Below are 15,194 nucleotides of genomic sequence, written 5' to 3' on the forward strand. Positions count from 1 at the left end.
GAGGAAACAGGAAACAGACAGCGAGGGAGCCATCTCACACGCCGCAGGGATGAATATAAGGATCCAGATGTTTCAGGTTCAGATAGCAAGCCGAATGTCGCTGTGCCCAGGACGTATGTTCCAAGCCATATGAGTCCGGTTGGGCAGTGGGGACATAATCAAGCGATGAGAGTAGGCTCGAAGAGGAGGTTCCAGGGCCATCGATTGCGAGCAAAAGTGATTACAACTCCGGAAGTATTCGGCTTATAGTTACGTAATCGTGACATGAACGGAACAGGCCCCAACGGTGCAAAAGAATGGATCGAACACGGGGCGTGGAGAAGGCCTCATGATCACCCAGATGTCCCTCTTTAGTTCGGCTCTGCGGTCCATCGCGCTGCTCACGCTTCTCCCCAATTTTAGAGGTGTTCAGAAAGCGGACTTATCGCACACAACGCTAGTGTCGACCCTCTACTGTACTAAACTATCGTAGTTAGGATCCCGAAACTTCAGACTGACACTAGGCTGTATGTACCTCCATGTTCTGCTCACCCCCTTATACATCTGACACGGAGGACCCAGTCCTCCTCGCGCACCTTGCCCCTGCCGCGAAAACGCTTCGTAATCCCTACCGTCTGCCTCTACCGCTGCACTTCCTACTTTTGCGAAGCTCTTACTCCATTCTGGTACGGGAAACCGTTTCACACCCATCCTTGGAGACCCTTGGGCGAAGACCCGATACGACCGGGACAAGCCAGCAAATGTACATGCACCCCTCTTGCCCAATCAGGCCGACCGGCATCCGCGAGCCCATCGCGGACATGTTTACCATCCAAGTGCAATGGTTCTTTTGCACTGGTTCCACACCCATTCTGGCCAACGCGCCTATCCTAGCGAGCACCTGTCTATACCACGCCCCCGGTTCTTCAACTTCTGCGGCCAAATAGGCGCGCGTCTGGATGCCGACCAGACGGTGTACTACAGGGACAAGCGGCGGCGCTCCATCCTGCTGCGCATCATGTCGCCGTTCCTATTCGGCGCGCCGGACGTGCACATGAAGGCGCTCAAGACGATCTGGATGGACCAGCTCGTGAACCACATCCCGTGGAAGAAGTTCGTGGACAAGCTGAACGACGAGTGGATGGGGTACACTTTGTATGTGCGTACCCATGTTCCCCTCTTGTCTGTTCTGAGTGTATGGCGGGTGCTGATGTGGTGTGAACGGTGGTAGTCGACAGTCATCTTGAACTCGAACGTGGCTTTTTTGGCGCTTATGAACGTGAGTCCACAAGCGGACCAGAATGCGCCGGCAAACGCGCCGTATCCCCAGACCCCAGCGCAGATTGCAAGCTACGTCTCGACGGTCGCGAGCATGGGCTCGGTCATCGTTGGCCTGCTGCTGCTCAGGCAGAACCGGACGAAAGGGCGTGCAGTCTGCCGAGGATGCTGTAAGTCGCGTTGTCTGCTCTTGGGTTATTCGGGACAAGTGAATGTTGACGTGTAGCGATAATAGGTGTACTTCATGACGACGGTGACGAACACGATGTTCGGAACTGAGACTCTTGCGATCATATACAGCCTCCCGTTCGGTCTTTTGCTCTGGGGGTATGTGCCCTCTCCCACCGAGTATACCCCAGTGTGCTGAAAAAAACTTATCAGTATGGTCTTCTTCATCGTCGCCTTCTGCTTCCTCGCGCTGCAGTAGACGTCGCTCACCACGCGGGGCACCGTCGGTGCTGCGGGCGTGCTCGTCCTCATCTTCGTCCTCTGGTCCGTCACTGCGGCGTGGGAGTGGCCCCCGTTGGCTCACCGCGCACTACGGGTGGGATCTCGTGTCCGAGTGGATCAAGACGATCGCGAAGCTGCTCGGTATCGATGCGAAAGCACGGTCCAGCAGAGGGCGCAGTAGAAGTCGGAGAAGAAGTAGGAGTCAAGCCAGGAAGGCCGGGCCGGTGGCGGCGTCGAGTGCAGGGGCTAGTGGAAGTGCTGGTACTTCTGGGAGTGATCAGGGGGATACCACGACGCCCCGGCCTTGAAGGTGAGGAAGGGGGCAGGTTGAACGGGACGGCGATCCCCGCATTCCACAGTTTCAGTCACGCGGTCCAGGTGTATGCGCCTCTCGAGCGTTTCGATCTTCTTCAAGGAGGGGCCTTTATCGCTGCGACGCGTCCTAAACTGAGGGACGGTTTGTGGATGGGCTGCATAATGGGAACCCTGATGCTACAATTGAGGTTAGATTCTTATCATGTCCAGCGGCACGCTCAGGCTAATGACGGCAAATTTGTGTCTGATGCCGGGCGTTTTCTCGATGACAACCTGTTGAGCTACTCAACTTCGACACCCTCATTGACGACGCAGAGATAGACGATTGGATGAACGAGAACGGACACAGAAAGATTGGAGTTCGGTGTTGTTTGATCTAAAAGTAATTGGTGTCGACACAGCCTTCAACGGCCCGCGACCCCTTCTATGGGCACGAGAACGCGGCGCGCCTCTGTGCGCGGTTCATCACCCACCTCTTCGCTTGCCCCGAGTACCCTCCCTCGTCGTCGGGCTCTACTGTGAAGCTACCGTACTTCATCGCCTACGCCCTCCACCAGACGAAACTCCACGCATCGGTTACCTTTGCCGCCCTCGTCCTCCTCCAGCGTCTCAAGGCCCGTTTTCCCACTGCTCGCGGCTCATCTGGCCACCGTCTTTTCGTATCCGCGTTCATGATCGCCTCTAAGGTGATCTGGGACGACACATACTCCAATAAGAGTTGGAGCATCGTCGCACAGAGTATGTTCCAGTTGGGCGAGATCAACCAGATGGAGAGGGAGATGTGTCAGTACTTGGATTGGGAGCTCAATGTCGACCCCGTCACACTGCAGGAGTTCGAGGCGATGATCCGCAAGGACTTCGCGGGCCCTGGACCCTATCCCACCTACATCCTCCCATCTCCTTCGAAGGCGACTCCTCCACCCCCCTCCACTCGTCGACGCCCACTCCCGGGCCCACATCGTCGAACTCGTCGACACCATCTCCCTCCCCTTATGCCTCTCAGTGGTATCCCTCGCCTCCGAAGCCGGTGCGCCCATCACCCCCACCAGCGGCCCCTCTCGCGCACCCGCCTGCTCCCTCGTACTCGCCTCCAGATACTCCGGAGACCCCCTCCCCTTCGTACTCCACCTCGTCGTCCCCTGCCTCGACAGCGTCTCCCAAGACGCCTCACGGCATCGAGGACCACACGGCGCGGATCGTATCGGCCGAGTCGTCGCCTGTGTCAAAACACAACGCGATGCCGGTCCAGCAGCAGCAGCATCAGGTGTCGATCGGCAAGTCGAAAATGTTCGCGTTCGCCATACCGTCGGTATGGTAATTTATTTACTTCTTTGCTCCTACTCCTTCGCTCCTCTCTTCGCATCTACTCTCTCCCTGATCGTATTATGGGCTGGATCTCGACGGCGACGCGGCTAACTCTGCACATGCATATCTATCGGACGAAAATAACTTTATACCCGTTGCTTTCATACCTCAGGGTGTCGATGATGTGCACTCGTTTGCCGCCCTCGTCCTGCTCCAGCGTCTCAAAGCCCGCTTCCCCACTGCTCGCGGCTCTTCGCCGGCCCTGGACCCTATCCCACCTACATCCTCCCATCTCCATCGAAAGCGACGCCCTCTCCCCCCTCCACTGTCTTCCCCTCGTCGACGCCATCCCCAGGCCCACGTCATCAAGTTTGTCGACACCATCTCCCTCCCCTTATGCCCCTCAGTGGTATCCCTCGCCTCCGAAGCCTGTGCGCCCATCACCACCACCAGCGGCCCCTCTCGCGCACCCGCCTGCTCCCTCGTATTCACACCCATACACCCTGGAGACCCCCTCCCCTTCGTATTTGACGTCATCGTCCCCCGCCTTGACAGCGTCTCCCAAGACGCCTCACGGCATCGAGGATCACACGGCGCGGATTGTATTGGCGGAGTTGTCGCCGGTGTCGCCGATATCCTCCATCCTCTTGCCCAGCGGCAACATTAGCCGCAGCCTCGGGTGAGGGCAGCAGCGCGACACTGTCAACGCGCTCCTTATCCTCTCCTCTCCGGACACAAAGCCTGTTTTGATAGGAGCATGGACCACACGGCCCCGATCTCAGCAGCCACATTCAAGAATCGCCAACGCGCCGTTCTCCAGACAGCAAACGTGGTCTTTCCTGTCGTGGATTGGCATCGACTCAGCTTGGGTAGCAAAGGGATGTGCGGAGACAAAATCACTGTGATTCGGCTTATGCACCTAAGTACAACTACTGTATGTTCACTACAACATTTACGATAGTATGATTATGCACTTTTTACTGCTTTTTGATTGGTTTCGTGCCTTGTTTCTGTCGATTAGTCTTTTTCGCGCTTTTGGGGCCATTAGGCTTGTTACAACCCACGGTTGCCACTAGGCCCCACATCGGAGCTGGTGTGGGCTTCCAAAGCGGCTTAAAGCGGCTTACTGTAAAGCGGGGAGAAGCGGCCCAGCTAGCCAAAATCGCTGAAAAGTCGCCTGTCGATTTCCTGATGTGGAACCTGTCCTGCGTAACCACCGGTACCAACATATGAACATGCGCATTTTGTATGACGCTGTTGAAACTCTCTAGTGCTTAGCGTCTGTCACCATCTCAATGGGTGCCACTTACCTCCCTTACGTCAGTCCGGTCTTACAGGTGACTGCACAAACATCGTCCACCGGTCTATGCTGTAGTATCAAGAATATCAACAGAACCCCGACCTTTGCAAGCTCGACATATCCTTAAGCTTCCACTTGGGTGATTTTTAAGATACCGACGAGGACGACGAAGAGCTCGACGAGAGCCGACGTTGGGTCAGACCGGCTGTTTGAGAACTTGAGACTAAAAAAAGGCTCTTTGAGAACCCAGCGCTGCGGCTGCCACGCCGGTCCCAACAAGCGCCGAGATTGTGTTATTGCTTTGCGGAACTCGTCTTTGAGCTCTGCACGGACGGTCTGTCAGCTTTTCAGCTTTTGTGAATTAAGGAAGCCGAAGTTATTATACCTTTCGTTGCCTCGTGGTCCTTATCACGAGCTTTCTTCCACTCAGTCTTGAGTTGGTCTCGGAGCTCATGGATCATGTCCGAGTCTGACGCCGACGTCTCCGTGGAAGAGGAGTCCACTTCGACCGCCTGAGCTTGAACGGCGCTCTCGTTCTCAGAAGAAAACGCACTCTTCGTCTATACATTTGGATGTTCAGCTCTCAGTCACAATTTGGTCACAATCCTCACGAGCGAATGGCGGCGATTTTACCTTCAGCAGTACCCCTCCCTTTCAGGTCCTCCGGACTCGGCAACTGCTCGATCTTCACTTTTCCCTCCACGGGAGCTGTCACGAGCGTATCACCAAACACAGATCGCCGCCATCTTGTTCTGCCGGAGCAGCGAGCAGTGTACCTCGGCGGAGATGATGATCGGATACGGCGAAGTAACGAATGCGTACTTCTTGATCGCCTCGCACACCTCGCGGAGCCCAACCTTGGGCGCGAGCGTCTTGCCGTGGAAGATCTGCGGCTCGTTGTCGCCATAATAGATGTCGAATGTGAGTTCCGGTTTGTTAGGTTTACATCGTCCAACAGCGATGTATGTAAAGTCACGTACTTTCGATGCTACGACAGCTATGTAGGAAGCTTAGCGCGGATGTACCCTTCGATGATACTTGCACCGATGAGCTGGTTCCCGATCAGATAGGTGTTGTTCGATGAGGAGGTCAGGTACTCCGAGAATGGGCGTGCCATGTCTTGATAGACCTTTGACTGCTGATCACAGAAAGCGGCGCTGTCGGCAGACATGAAGGAGGTAGATCCCTTTAGCGTGAACATATCAGGGTTGTCGGCTTTGGCTACGGAAGAAGCAGAGGCGGTAATGCAGCTATTGCATTCTAGAAGCATAGTTGTCGATAGACCCGGTGCGGAGGCAGAGGCAGAGGCAGCCTGAGTGGATGGCGTTGGTCCGGACACAGCTTGCACGGATGGTTCCGTAGATGAGCGCTCTGGAGCGGGCGTTGTCTGAGCAGGGGTCGGCAGCGCTGTTTTACCTTCGGCAGCAGATATCGGCCCTTGCGCACGTTCCACGCATACGCAGAAAGAGTTGTCGAGCCGTTTCTCTGCACATCTTTGCCTCATACATAGAACTGATGTCTCAGTCATCAATATCTGATTCACAGTTTCAAAAAGACAGCTCTCTCTATTTCCTGGATGGCACCATCGTCATTGCGGCTGCTGTCCAAGACTATGAGGATGGCCTTCTTTTTCGCGTGCATAAAACGCTGCTGGCCACGCATTCCCCTATATTCGCCACCATGTTCACTCTACCCACCATGCCGGATGAATATATGGACCCAAGCAACGTATTTGAAGGTGTACCTCTGGTGCGGATGTATGACAAGGCGGATGATGTCCGTGATTTGCTCAGGTTCTTTTACCATGCGCCGTGAGTGGCAGTTTCATTTATCCTGATTTCCTATTGGCTCATTTATATAGAACATTTACACTCACTCGTTACGATCCCGAGACCCCCAAAAAGGTCGGAGGAATTTTACGTCTGGCAAAGAAATACCAGATCGCCTCGTTGTGGGACAGATTAGTCAAGCAAATCGAAACGGACTGGCCGCAGACACTCTCGGGATGGGATCGCCTTGAAGGCGAGATAAACCTTTGGAATCAACATTGCGTAGAGGAAGGCGAGTCTCGCATTCCTTGCAGTGATATAGTATTCCCCGAACCGGGCTCGGCTGCACAACTCGCACGCGAATTTGACCTTCGCAAGATCACGCCTGCCGTTTTTTATCACCTTTCCCGCCTCGAGATATCCCGCAACCGTGGACACCTGTACGACAAGCAAGTTGCGGATCGCATTGCTGAAGTCCGATCACTCGGTGGCCGTACCGCAAACTGGTCGCTCCTGACCCTACCCGATCTCAAGTGTTTGTTGCTTGGTCGAGAGCGCATCCAACAATATCTGGAGAAGGAGTTTACTCGGTTCAGAAATTCACCCCAGTTCCACTATTGTGACCCCCAGTGCAACAGGAAGAGCTTCGAAGACGGACTCCGAGTGCTAATCCACTCGTCTGACATTTTGAGCGATCTGAAGATACTTGTCTCTGAAGATCTCGACAACTGCGGAACAGAAACACTTTGCAGTCCTTGTCAAGAAAAAGCAAAAGCGACAGTGCGGCAATTGCGTACGGAGATTTGGGATCGCCTCGCTGAGTTTTTTGAACTTCCAGTTCTTTCTGATAACGAAGACGATGATGGGGACGGTGATGAGGACGAGGGTGATGACGAATATCATGACAGTGAATGAGCATCGCTAGAACTCCTCGAAGACTGCTCGTTGTGTAGCAATATATAAATTCAATAAACATCTCTGCAATATCTCAACCAAGGTTGCACCCCTACCCGAGCTACTGTACACGTCTCTGCAAGCTCTAACAACTCAGGTACGACACAAGGACCCAGATAAACGTCGTCATTGAGAAACAGCTCAGGAGCCCAACGGAATGATCAGCCATACATTGCGGCACGTCCCACGAAAGTAAATAGCTGCGCTGCGGTTGCGTGGCAGTCATTATGGACTTCTGCAAAAGGAAAACAACCATCGAAAAGTCGGTATTTCCGGACCAGATCATCGTGACGGCTCGCTCACCTGTCTGCTAGTCGCTACCACCTAGAGCACCGTCGTGAGAGCATCAACTTGAGGGCTTATATTACGATTGCGAATTTGGGGTGCTGCGTTGAGGAGAGCTGTCGTGACAGCGACGGCGCGATCGAGTTCATAAGCGGACTCGGAACTAGCATCGGCTTGAGCATGTGCAAATAAGGTTCGGCACGACCAATGGGCGCGAGCGCGATATGAGCCATTCCGGGCTAGCGCGACAGGGCACGCATAGAACGGCTTGCCCGATGTTGACGGTCGGCATTTCGAGGCCGATGAGGCACGCCGCGCAGGTTGTCATCGTCGTAGAGCCCGGTGCCATTCGTACCTGGTCGCATTGTTAACCCGATGAATTTTGGATGTATGCACACGCACGCGTACGACGCATCTGGCCCCGTGATCGTTGCAGCGGGAGAGCTCGTATCGTCGATTCTGCGCTCGCAGTCGCTTGCGAACTTTTGCCTATGTCCACACTCGGCGTACATGTGCTCCCCACTCTTGTACGCATCGAAAAATAGAGGGCGAGAAGGAGTAGCGGCATTGAGGCGAACCATGGCTAGTTCCTTGGCGAAGTGATCTCGTTTGGACGGGGGTACTACGCATATCGTCATCTTTGGTTACCGTTCGCAGCCGAACCTACGCTCGAGCCCCTTGTCGTAGGGTGGTATGGTGATGATTCGCGAAGGGTAGTGAAGACAAGGAAGCCATGTCAGATCTGGCGAGGTAGGGAGCTTCTGCTATTGCGCAGAACATGGCTTATACCTAACATGGCGATGTACGGGTGGTTTTAACGCGAGAAACCGTGAGTTAAGCCTAGTAACAGAGCGCAAACATGAACTTACATGCTCACCTTTATCGAAACCCCTAGGCTGATATTCCCGTCCGGTCCAAAGTCGAGCGACAAAGCCGAGTAACATTTCGTCCGAGTTGCTCGCCCTCAAGTAGTTCAGCACCTGTCTGTGAGCCAACGTGATAGCAAAGAGCTCGCAGGACATGGGCTAGAGGGTAGAGGGCAGGCGAGCTCGCATCGCGATCAGCCCGGCGCGGGGCTGTGAAAATTCGCTGGCAGGTAAATGCGATGACAGCGACAAAGAAGTCCGCCCCACGAGCTCGTAGAGCTCCTTTTTCTCTCCGTCGGGCACCTCCCAGCTCTCACGCGGGACGAGATCGTCCCTCGGAGCATCCACCGCGCCTCCATCTCCGCTCGGTTCGCCTTCGGTAGTATCAACACACGCACCGGCGTCCTCGACCTGCTTGAGTCGCTTGTTGGGCGCCTTGTTCTCGTGCTTTAGCCAGTCCATCGCCTCCCGCCGCAATTCCGTCCGTTGCTGCGCCAGTTTGTCCCTCAGCGAGAGCACACGAGTTCAATGGTGTTGAGGTGCATCTGGGCTGTAGCGTGAGCTTCTTCGAGTTCTGCAGTGTGAACCAAGGAAAGTATCATGTAAGTGAAGGTGGATCACAGAGCAATGAAGTAAGAATGATGGATGTATCCAGACTTAAAGTAGTAGTAGCCTCGCGCTGACGTTCAAGCTGGTCGAGCTCTCGGGCCGGACACCACCATTCGGAACACGCCGATAGCGCTCGCGACAAGAATGACGGCGCCGGGAAGGGCGTGGGAGAACACCACCTGTACTATATATTAAAAATATATGATACATAGTTAACATAGTTAATCTATGTTTATTTTACCTCGTGGTGGGGCGCGCCGCCATCCGTCCTGATAGGAGGCGTTTGCTGGGTTGGTTTGGTTGACGGGCGCTTAATTGGCATTTGGCGAGCGTTTGATTGCCGTTTGGTTGGTGTTTGACAGACGTTTGATTGCTGGTTGACGGGTGTTTGATTGGCGTTTGATTGGCGTTTGACTGGCGTTTGACGGGCGTTTGACGGGCGTTTGATTGGCGTTTGACGGGCGTTTAACGGGCGTTTGATTGGCGTTTGACTGGCGTTTGACGGGCGTTTGACGGGCGTTTGATTGGCGTTTGATTGGCGTTTGATTGGCGTTTGATTGGCGTTTGACGGGCGTTTGACGGGCGTTTGATTGGCGTTTGATTGGCGTTTGACGGGCGTTTGATTGGTGTTTGACGGGCATTTGATTATCCAATGATATTGGGTTATTGTTGGCTCGTTTGTTATTGGCCTCGCTGGCTCGGCAAAATCGTGATTGGCTCGGGGATTGAGCCAAAATAGACAACCCGATCCGGTTCATGGCTCGGCTGCTATAGGCAGTGCCTGGAAATTATTTCAAATATCTGATCACAGGGTATGGAAAAAGTATTTAAATTTTTACTCAAAATACAATGGGTCCACTTCACCCACCTATTGCCCCCGCTTGACAAAATGTATTTTAAATACCTGTCACCATTGCCCGCAGAGTCATAAACATACTTTCCCAAAATTTATTTTGAATAAATCTCAGTGCCTGGATCGGATAATTTTCGGAAAGGTATGCAAAGGTTATTTAAACTACCCGGTGAAGGTATTTAAACTAAATTGTCAAAATTTATTGGAATATTTTTCCAGTGTCAGCGATCTCGATGAATTTTCTGCACCTCAGTGTAGGTCGGCTCATAAATTGATCATCGGTAAGCTGTGCATGTATATTGATTCTGATATAGACCTTGACGTTCGCCTCCGTAGTAACCTGTATGGATCATCGCGTCGAGTAATTCCTGATATCTTATTTAGCTGCCAAAACCTGACGATGTTTCTTAGCCCAATAAAGATATTCGGACTAAACCCCGGAGATGCCCACGTCATCCGTAACGCGGGTGGTCTGACGTGAGTCCCTTGCCATACGGTAGCTGGAAGTCTCAACTGAACTGATATCTTATCAGTAGGGAGGCTTTGCGCTCCATCATTATCTCCCAGCGCCGTCTCGGAACCAAGCATATCTACGTACTCCAGCACACCAAATGTGGAATGCTGGGGCTCTCCAACATTGATGTCAGTGCCCAGATCATAGATGAAAGTCCTGGGGATCCCTGTGTCGCCGCGGCCGCAGTAGAATTCGACTTCAAGCCGTTCCCAGACCTCGTCAAGAGTGTCAAGGACAACGTGCAGTTCTTGAAACATCATCCACTCGTCGAAACTCGTGGCAGAATTCAGGGATATGTGTACGACGTTGAGACACAGAGGAGGCCCCCAAAGTTAGTAGCCTGAGAGGTACTATGCGTAGTAAGGACTTGGAGTAAAATGAAACATTGATTGATTGTACGATGCTTCGTAATTCCCCTCGAAATACTCAACTAATGAAGCGAACTCTCCATACGATTCTCAAAGCTTACTAAAACACGACGCTCAAATCATACAATGTGCACCTGATTGTTACCCCTCGCCACTCATGCTGGTCCATACTTTACTCTACGGCGATATACTATAGTCTAAGTCGTACAATTAAAGTGAATTAAGTCGTAGTTAAAATCCCAATATTGCGAAAGTTGGTTTCGAACGCTACATACTCGAGAGACGCACTGCTGAAGATGACACAAGGTCAGAGTGGTATGTTGAACGGCGCCGTGTTTCTACCACTGATTTTTCTTCCACTGTGATGTACGAACCCATCAGCTCATGTACAGTATATGTGCTACATGCACATCTGAATGGCGCTGACCGAGTTCTCCAAGATACAATGGCTCGCGTCCCGTCAGTTTTCCAGGAATGCGGGGGCCTCTGGCGTGTGCGCTAGAGATTTATCAACTGATGTCATAGATTAAGTTATGAGCACATGCTGGAGTTGTACAATTACTATCCAAGGTATTCCTGCGGCGTGGATGATCCCATTTGCGCCCTCCTCCGAGTCGCACCGATGGATTGGGTTGGGAGAATGAGATAAAAATGGGGTTCTCGATGCCCTAGATTGGTCTCGATGCGTTGTCTGCTCCCCTAGGATGATCCAGAACCCCAGACACAGTTCCCCATGTGGTAGGAAGCATGTTATCCAACGCTTCTCTAAATTAGTGGAAGCGCATATCATTCACGGGGTGATCACATAATTAGACGTCAGCGCCACTATCTTTAGCGCATGAAGTTTCTAGTGATCATCGCAATCTAACGCGAACAAGGAAGCTGATGAGTGTGCCACTGAATACGTGCTAATTTTTTTTCAAATGATGTGATAAGGCGGTCCTTTAGGCGTCTGAGATACCTCGTACAGCAAGTCTAGGTGTACCTTGAATAACCAGAGTTTTGTATAAGCTATTGTAACCCAATCAGACCATGGCACGCGCTGACGGCGCGGCAGCTTCACTCAGTCTCAAGCCTGATCATAAGGTTTCATGGCGCTAAGAAAGAGGGGACTCTCATACTAAGGTTCAATCTGGGGACTCGAGCATCTGCTAAGTGCGGAATAGATCTGCGCTTCCTACCTTGGTAGGATGTGCGTAGGACACTGCAGCGATTCCGAAGCCATGGGTGAGGAGCTGAAGGGGTGAAATGCCCAAGGGTTTTCAATAGTGTTCGAGGGTTGTAAGCAGTAAAGTTGGACTTCCCTTACGGATATGTGCATTCACTTTACGCAACCTTTTCGACCCATAGCACCTATGCCAAAGATATGAGACACCCGCCCAGTGCACGCGTTCTTACAGATTTTCATAGTATCGCATATCAGAGTGGGGACCAGAGACAGATATTTGTATGATGATACAACAGAACTGTGCCCCATTCTCTGCCATTCTACCAAATCTCTTATAATAAAATGGGACTCTCGTTTGTGAGTGGTCATAACGATCACCTGAGAAATCACTCCGCTCCATGGATGTTGAGACATATTGTAGCGTTACACGTATTAGCATCGCTCACATGCGGGTAAGCCACAGCCCTGGAGATAATAATATCGTGTATGTTCACCAGACGTTAGCTGGCTTCTAGTCTTCACAAGATCAGCTTTGCTGCCTTTGATTTTGCATGACAGCTTGAATTATGATGCTTAGCGCTGAAGCGCTGAAACACGACCAATTGGTTAGAAAATTGTATTATTTGACATCTGAACCCGAGGCTTCTCCAACGTCAAGTCGACCCAAGTACTTTGACTTCAGCAGCCCATTATGACCTTGTGGTGGGAGTCTCTGTTGCCGTAGCTAGCACTGGGAGATTGGCCTGGGGATTTGAGATGCTCTACAGCCAGCTTAAACAAACATTGATATTATTACGCACATGCGCCCTGGCTAGAGTCCTGACGAGTGATGGACTTCGGTGAATCTCTAGGGAGTATCCAAGTTCTAGCCGCTAGTGGTGTACGGAAACTGCCGTCATTTTCTCATGGTCGGAGCCTTCTTGTGTTCCAAGGGATCTCAAAAGGATGCCTTCTAACGAAAAGGTACGTTCATTTGTTCTGACAGAAGCTGACATGCTTGTTGAGGTCTGGACAATGTAATATGGGCGCGGTAACGCCCACCCGCTAACAACGCGCTTCCCACCAGAGAACAAAAAGCCTTCCTCGGCGAACGCCGACCTCAACAATAGGCCCCTCCATGTCTCCAGCTCTACGCCCGACATGATGCTTGACAAAAAGCTCGAGCTGGATAGTGGGCTTACCTTGTCTCGCATCTTCCTTCCTTGCGTCCTGTACGGTTGTGCTTAGACCTGTTTCCCACTACATCGTTTCGCTGACGAAACCACGACAAGAGCATCGGTAGACGTGCGCTCTCACTTCATATTTCCTATCACTTCAAAGTCACCATCCTCTCGCTGGGCGAGCCCTCTCCTTTCATCACGTCATCACTCGTCTCTCTGCTCTTCTTCACCATCGCATCATCCTTTGCTGTATCCGTTATCCCCCATTGCATCTAATCAGCTCGTATACATCATGTTTCAATCTGCACGATTCCTGTCATTCAGTCACGACACGCCTTCCTCCCCATCGCCCTCCGCAATCGCCGTAGAAAACGAGGAGCGTCAGCAACACTCGAATACCAAAGCCAGCCGTCTCCTCGGTGCACGGCTCTCGCGATCAGCTTCACTTGGCCTCGTACGCGTGCGCGCGCATGTGCCTCCTCCGCTCACCCTTGTCCCCACTCCCCCTCTCCCGCAGTACGTGATTGCATCTGCGAAGGGATCTCCCCCACTCTCGCGCTCACGTCGTTTCACCCGGATGTTCAAGCGCTTCATTTCACGGACCTGCAGACGGAGTTCACCCAAACCCACCACGAACACGAACCAAAGTACGCACGTGACCGCGAATGCACCCAAGCGCCCAGAAATGGTGAACCGCACGCGTACACGTACAGAGGACATCACACACGCAGCGCTCGCAGGTTCGCTCGACTATGCCAACGTCAACGCGGACGTACTTAGCGTCACAGATGTCAACCTCGACAGCCCTCCCCCATCTGCTTTTACGTTCTCAACCTCTCTTCCTACTACCCCCGCCACTTCCGGAAGCATATGTGGTCCAGGCTTCGGATTTGACTTTGCACCCATGAGCGAGGTCCTCGACGAGATGCTTGGCTCTGTCGCAGGGCCAACCTCTAGTGCTAGCGACGGTCTTGGATTGGTATCTAGCATTACGTCCCCATCCTCCCCCGTTTTCGCTAAGACTCGGATGCGCCCTCCGAACAGTCGCTTTCAGTGGGACAACCCCGAGCCGTTCGCGTCCAGCGCCACTGCTCAAGCTCGCGTCGAGGTCGAAGAGGCGGTGGACCCAATGGCGCGTCATATATCGATGTACGCGTGCGTTGAGAACGCGGGTCTCAACCGCGAAGAGGATGATGACGAGGAGGCAGAATCCGAGGAGGACGCTGGGGACTATGCTTCGGCGTATGGTAGCATGGCGGGGAGTGTGCACACCTTCGCATGCGCGGCGGACTTCTTGCCTTCTCCATCGGCGGAGACGACCACCCCTTCCCACTACTCTCAGTCGTGCTCTCATTGCTGTCGCTCTGTCCTCGCGGACGATGTCGCATCGTTATCCGACGCCGCTTCCGACCTCTCCTTCAATTCAGAGTTCGGCTCTACTGATCATGCGTCTGACTTCGGCGCCGAGACGGACGCGACCACCCTCCCATCCTCGTCGTCATCTCCTTCATCGTGCCCTCCGACTCCAACTCTATCCACCACCGACCTTACTACTCCATTGTCTCTCGAGGAGTTTGGCGACGTCCATTCATACCTGAGAGGCCGACAGAGGAGCGACGCAGTGCGCTCGCAGCGCAAAACGATGCAGGTTCTCGGCGTCGAGGCGGCCGTCGTGCGCAACCGAGGACTAGTGTTCCGTCCTGTCGTCAACTAGGGTATTACCTTAGAGGTTCTCAGCGTCGAGATGCTGGGTCATCTTGGCGATCATGTCTCCATTTTCCGCTGGACATGAACCCTTACGCATACGCTTACATTGTAATACACGTTCATTTTCTTACACTGTTCCACTACCTATCTTTGTACCCGTCGTCACTGATCAAAACGCATACCATCGCATCATACCACACGCACGTCTCTTACATCCAATCTGTCACGTACGATGTACACTCACACACGGCAATGCAATTGTTCTCCATCCCGAAACACGTCAGAACGATCGAGACAACAGGAAAGCCGTAGAA

The 15,194-nt window shown here is 52.9% G+C and overlaps 8 protein-coding genes across 8 annotated transcripts; 5 read left to right on the top strand and 3 right to left on the bottom strand.

Moving 5' to 3' along the window:
- Positions 1-129: 129 nt before the first annotated feature.
- CONPUDRAFT_145883 (uncharacterized protein) lies at positions 130-2,003 on the top strand (the record flags this gene model as incomplete). The annotated part of the gene is made up of 6 exons (XM_007773792.1): positions 130-216; positions 278-439; positions 650-1,138; positions 1,211-1,427; positions 1,484-1,584; positions 1,639-2,003. The coding sequence occupies 5 exons, from the start codon at positions 130-132 to the stop codon at positions 1,534-1,536; spliced, it is 1,008 nt and encodes a 335-aa protein (XP_007771982.1). The 3' UTR covers positions 1,537-1,584; positions 1,639-2,003.
- A 417-nt stretch (positions 2,004-2,420) lies between these two features.
- CONPUDRAFT_16710 (uncharacterized protein) lies at positions 2,421-2,909 on the top strand (the record flags this gene model as incomplete). The annotated part of the gene is made up of 1 exon (XM_007773535.1): positions 2,421-2,909. A coding segment is annotated over one exon (489 nt), but the record flags the coding sequence as incomplete, so codon positions are not given.
- Positions 2,910-5,147: 2,238 nt separating this feature from the next.
- On the bottom strand, positions 5,148-5,718 carry CONPUDRAFT_108843 (uncharacterized protein). Its single transcript, XM_007773793.1, has 2 exons — positions 5,261-5,718; positions 5,148-5,187 (listed from the first exon to the last, which is right to left on the bottom strand). Exons 1-2 carry the CDS (start codon positions 5,532-5,534, stop codon positions 5,165-5,167), a joined length of 297 nt encoding a protein of 98 aa, XP_007771983.1. The 5' UTR covers positions 5,535-5,718; the 3' UTR covers positions 5,148-5,164.
- Positions 5,719-6,325: 607 nt separating this feature from the next.
- Positions 6,326-7,370, top strand: CONPUDRAFT_167721 (uncharacterized protein; the record flags this gene model as incomplete). Its single annotated transcript, XM_007773794.1, has 2 exons — positions 6,326-6,438; positions 6,489-7,370. 2 exons carry the CDS (start codon positions 6,326-6,328, stop codon positions 7,309-7,311), a joined length of 936 nt encoding a protein of 311 aa, XP_007771984.1. The 3' UTR covers positions 7,312-7,370.
- CONPUDRAFT_84043 (uncharacterized protein) lies at positions 7,349-8,090 on the bottom strand (the record flags this gene model as incomplete). Its single annotated transcript, XM_007773795.1, has 3 exons — positions 8,038-8,090; positions 7,654-7,990; positions 7,349-7,585 (listed from the first exon to the last, which is right to left on the bottom strand). A coding segment is annotated over exon 2 (154 nt), but the record flags the coding sequence as incomplete, so codon positions are not given.
- A 116-nt stretch (positions 8,091-8,206) lies between these two features.
- CONPUDRAFT_84044 (uncharacterized protein) lies at positions 8,207-9,069 on the bottom strand. The gene is made up of 2 exons (XM_007773796.1): positions 8,513-9,069; positions 8,207-8,424 (listed from the first exon to the last, which is right to left on the bottom strand). Exon 1 carries the CDS (start codon positions 8,961-8,963, stop codon positions 8,661-8,663), a length of 303 nt encoding a protein of 100 aa, XP_007771986.1. The 5' UTR covers positions 8,964-9,069; the 3' UTR covers positions 8,207-8,424; positions 8,513-8,660.
- Positions 9,070-10,292: 1,223 nt separating this feature from the next.
- On the top strand, positions 10,293-10,821 carry CONPUDRAFT_62184 (carbonic anhydrase; the record flags this gene model as incomplete). Its single annotated transcript, XM_007773628.1, has 3 exons — positions 10,293-10,324; positions 10,375-10,440; positions 10,497-10,821. Coding segments are annotated over 3 exons (423 nt in total), but the record flags the coding sequence as incomplete, so codon positions are not given.
- A 2,285-nt stretch (positions 10,822-13,106) lies between these two features.
- On the top strand, positions 13,107-15,152 carry CONPUDRAFT_138898 (uncharacterized protein). Its single transcript, XM_007773797.1, has one exon. It carries the CDS (start codon positions 13,466-13,468, stop codon positions 14,885-14,887), a length of 1,422 nt encoding a protein of 473 aa, XP_007771987.1. The 5' UTR covers positions 13,107-13,465; the 3' UTR covers positions 14,888-15,152.
- Positions 15,153-15,194: the final 42 nt, after the last annotated feature.

The sequence above is a fragment of the Coniophora puteana genome (genome assembly GCF_000271625.1).
Source record: "Coniophora puteana RWD-64-598 SS2 unplaced genomic scaffold CONPUscaffold_11, whole genome shotgun sequence".
NCBI classification, from domain to species: domain Eukaryota; kingdom Fungi; phylum Basidiomycota; class Agaricomycetes; order Boletales; family Coniophoraceae; genus Coniophora; species Coniophora puteana.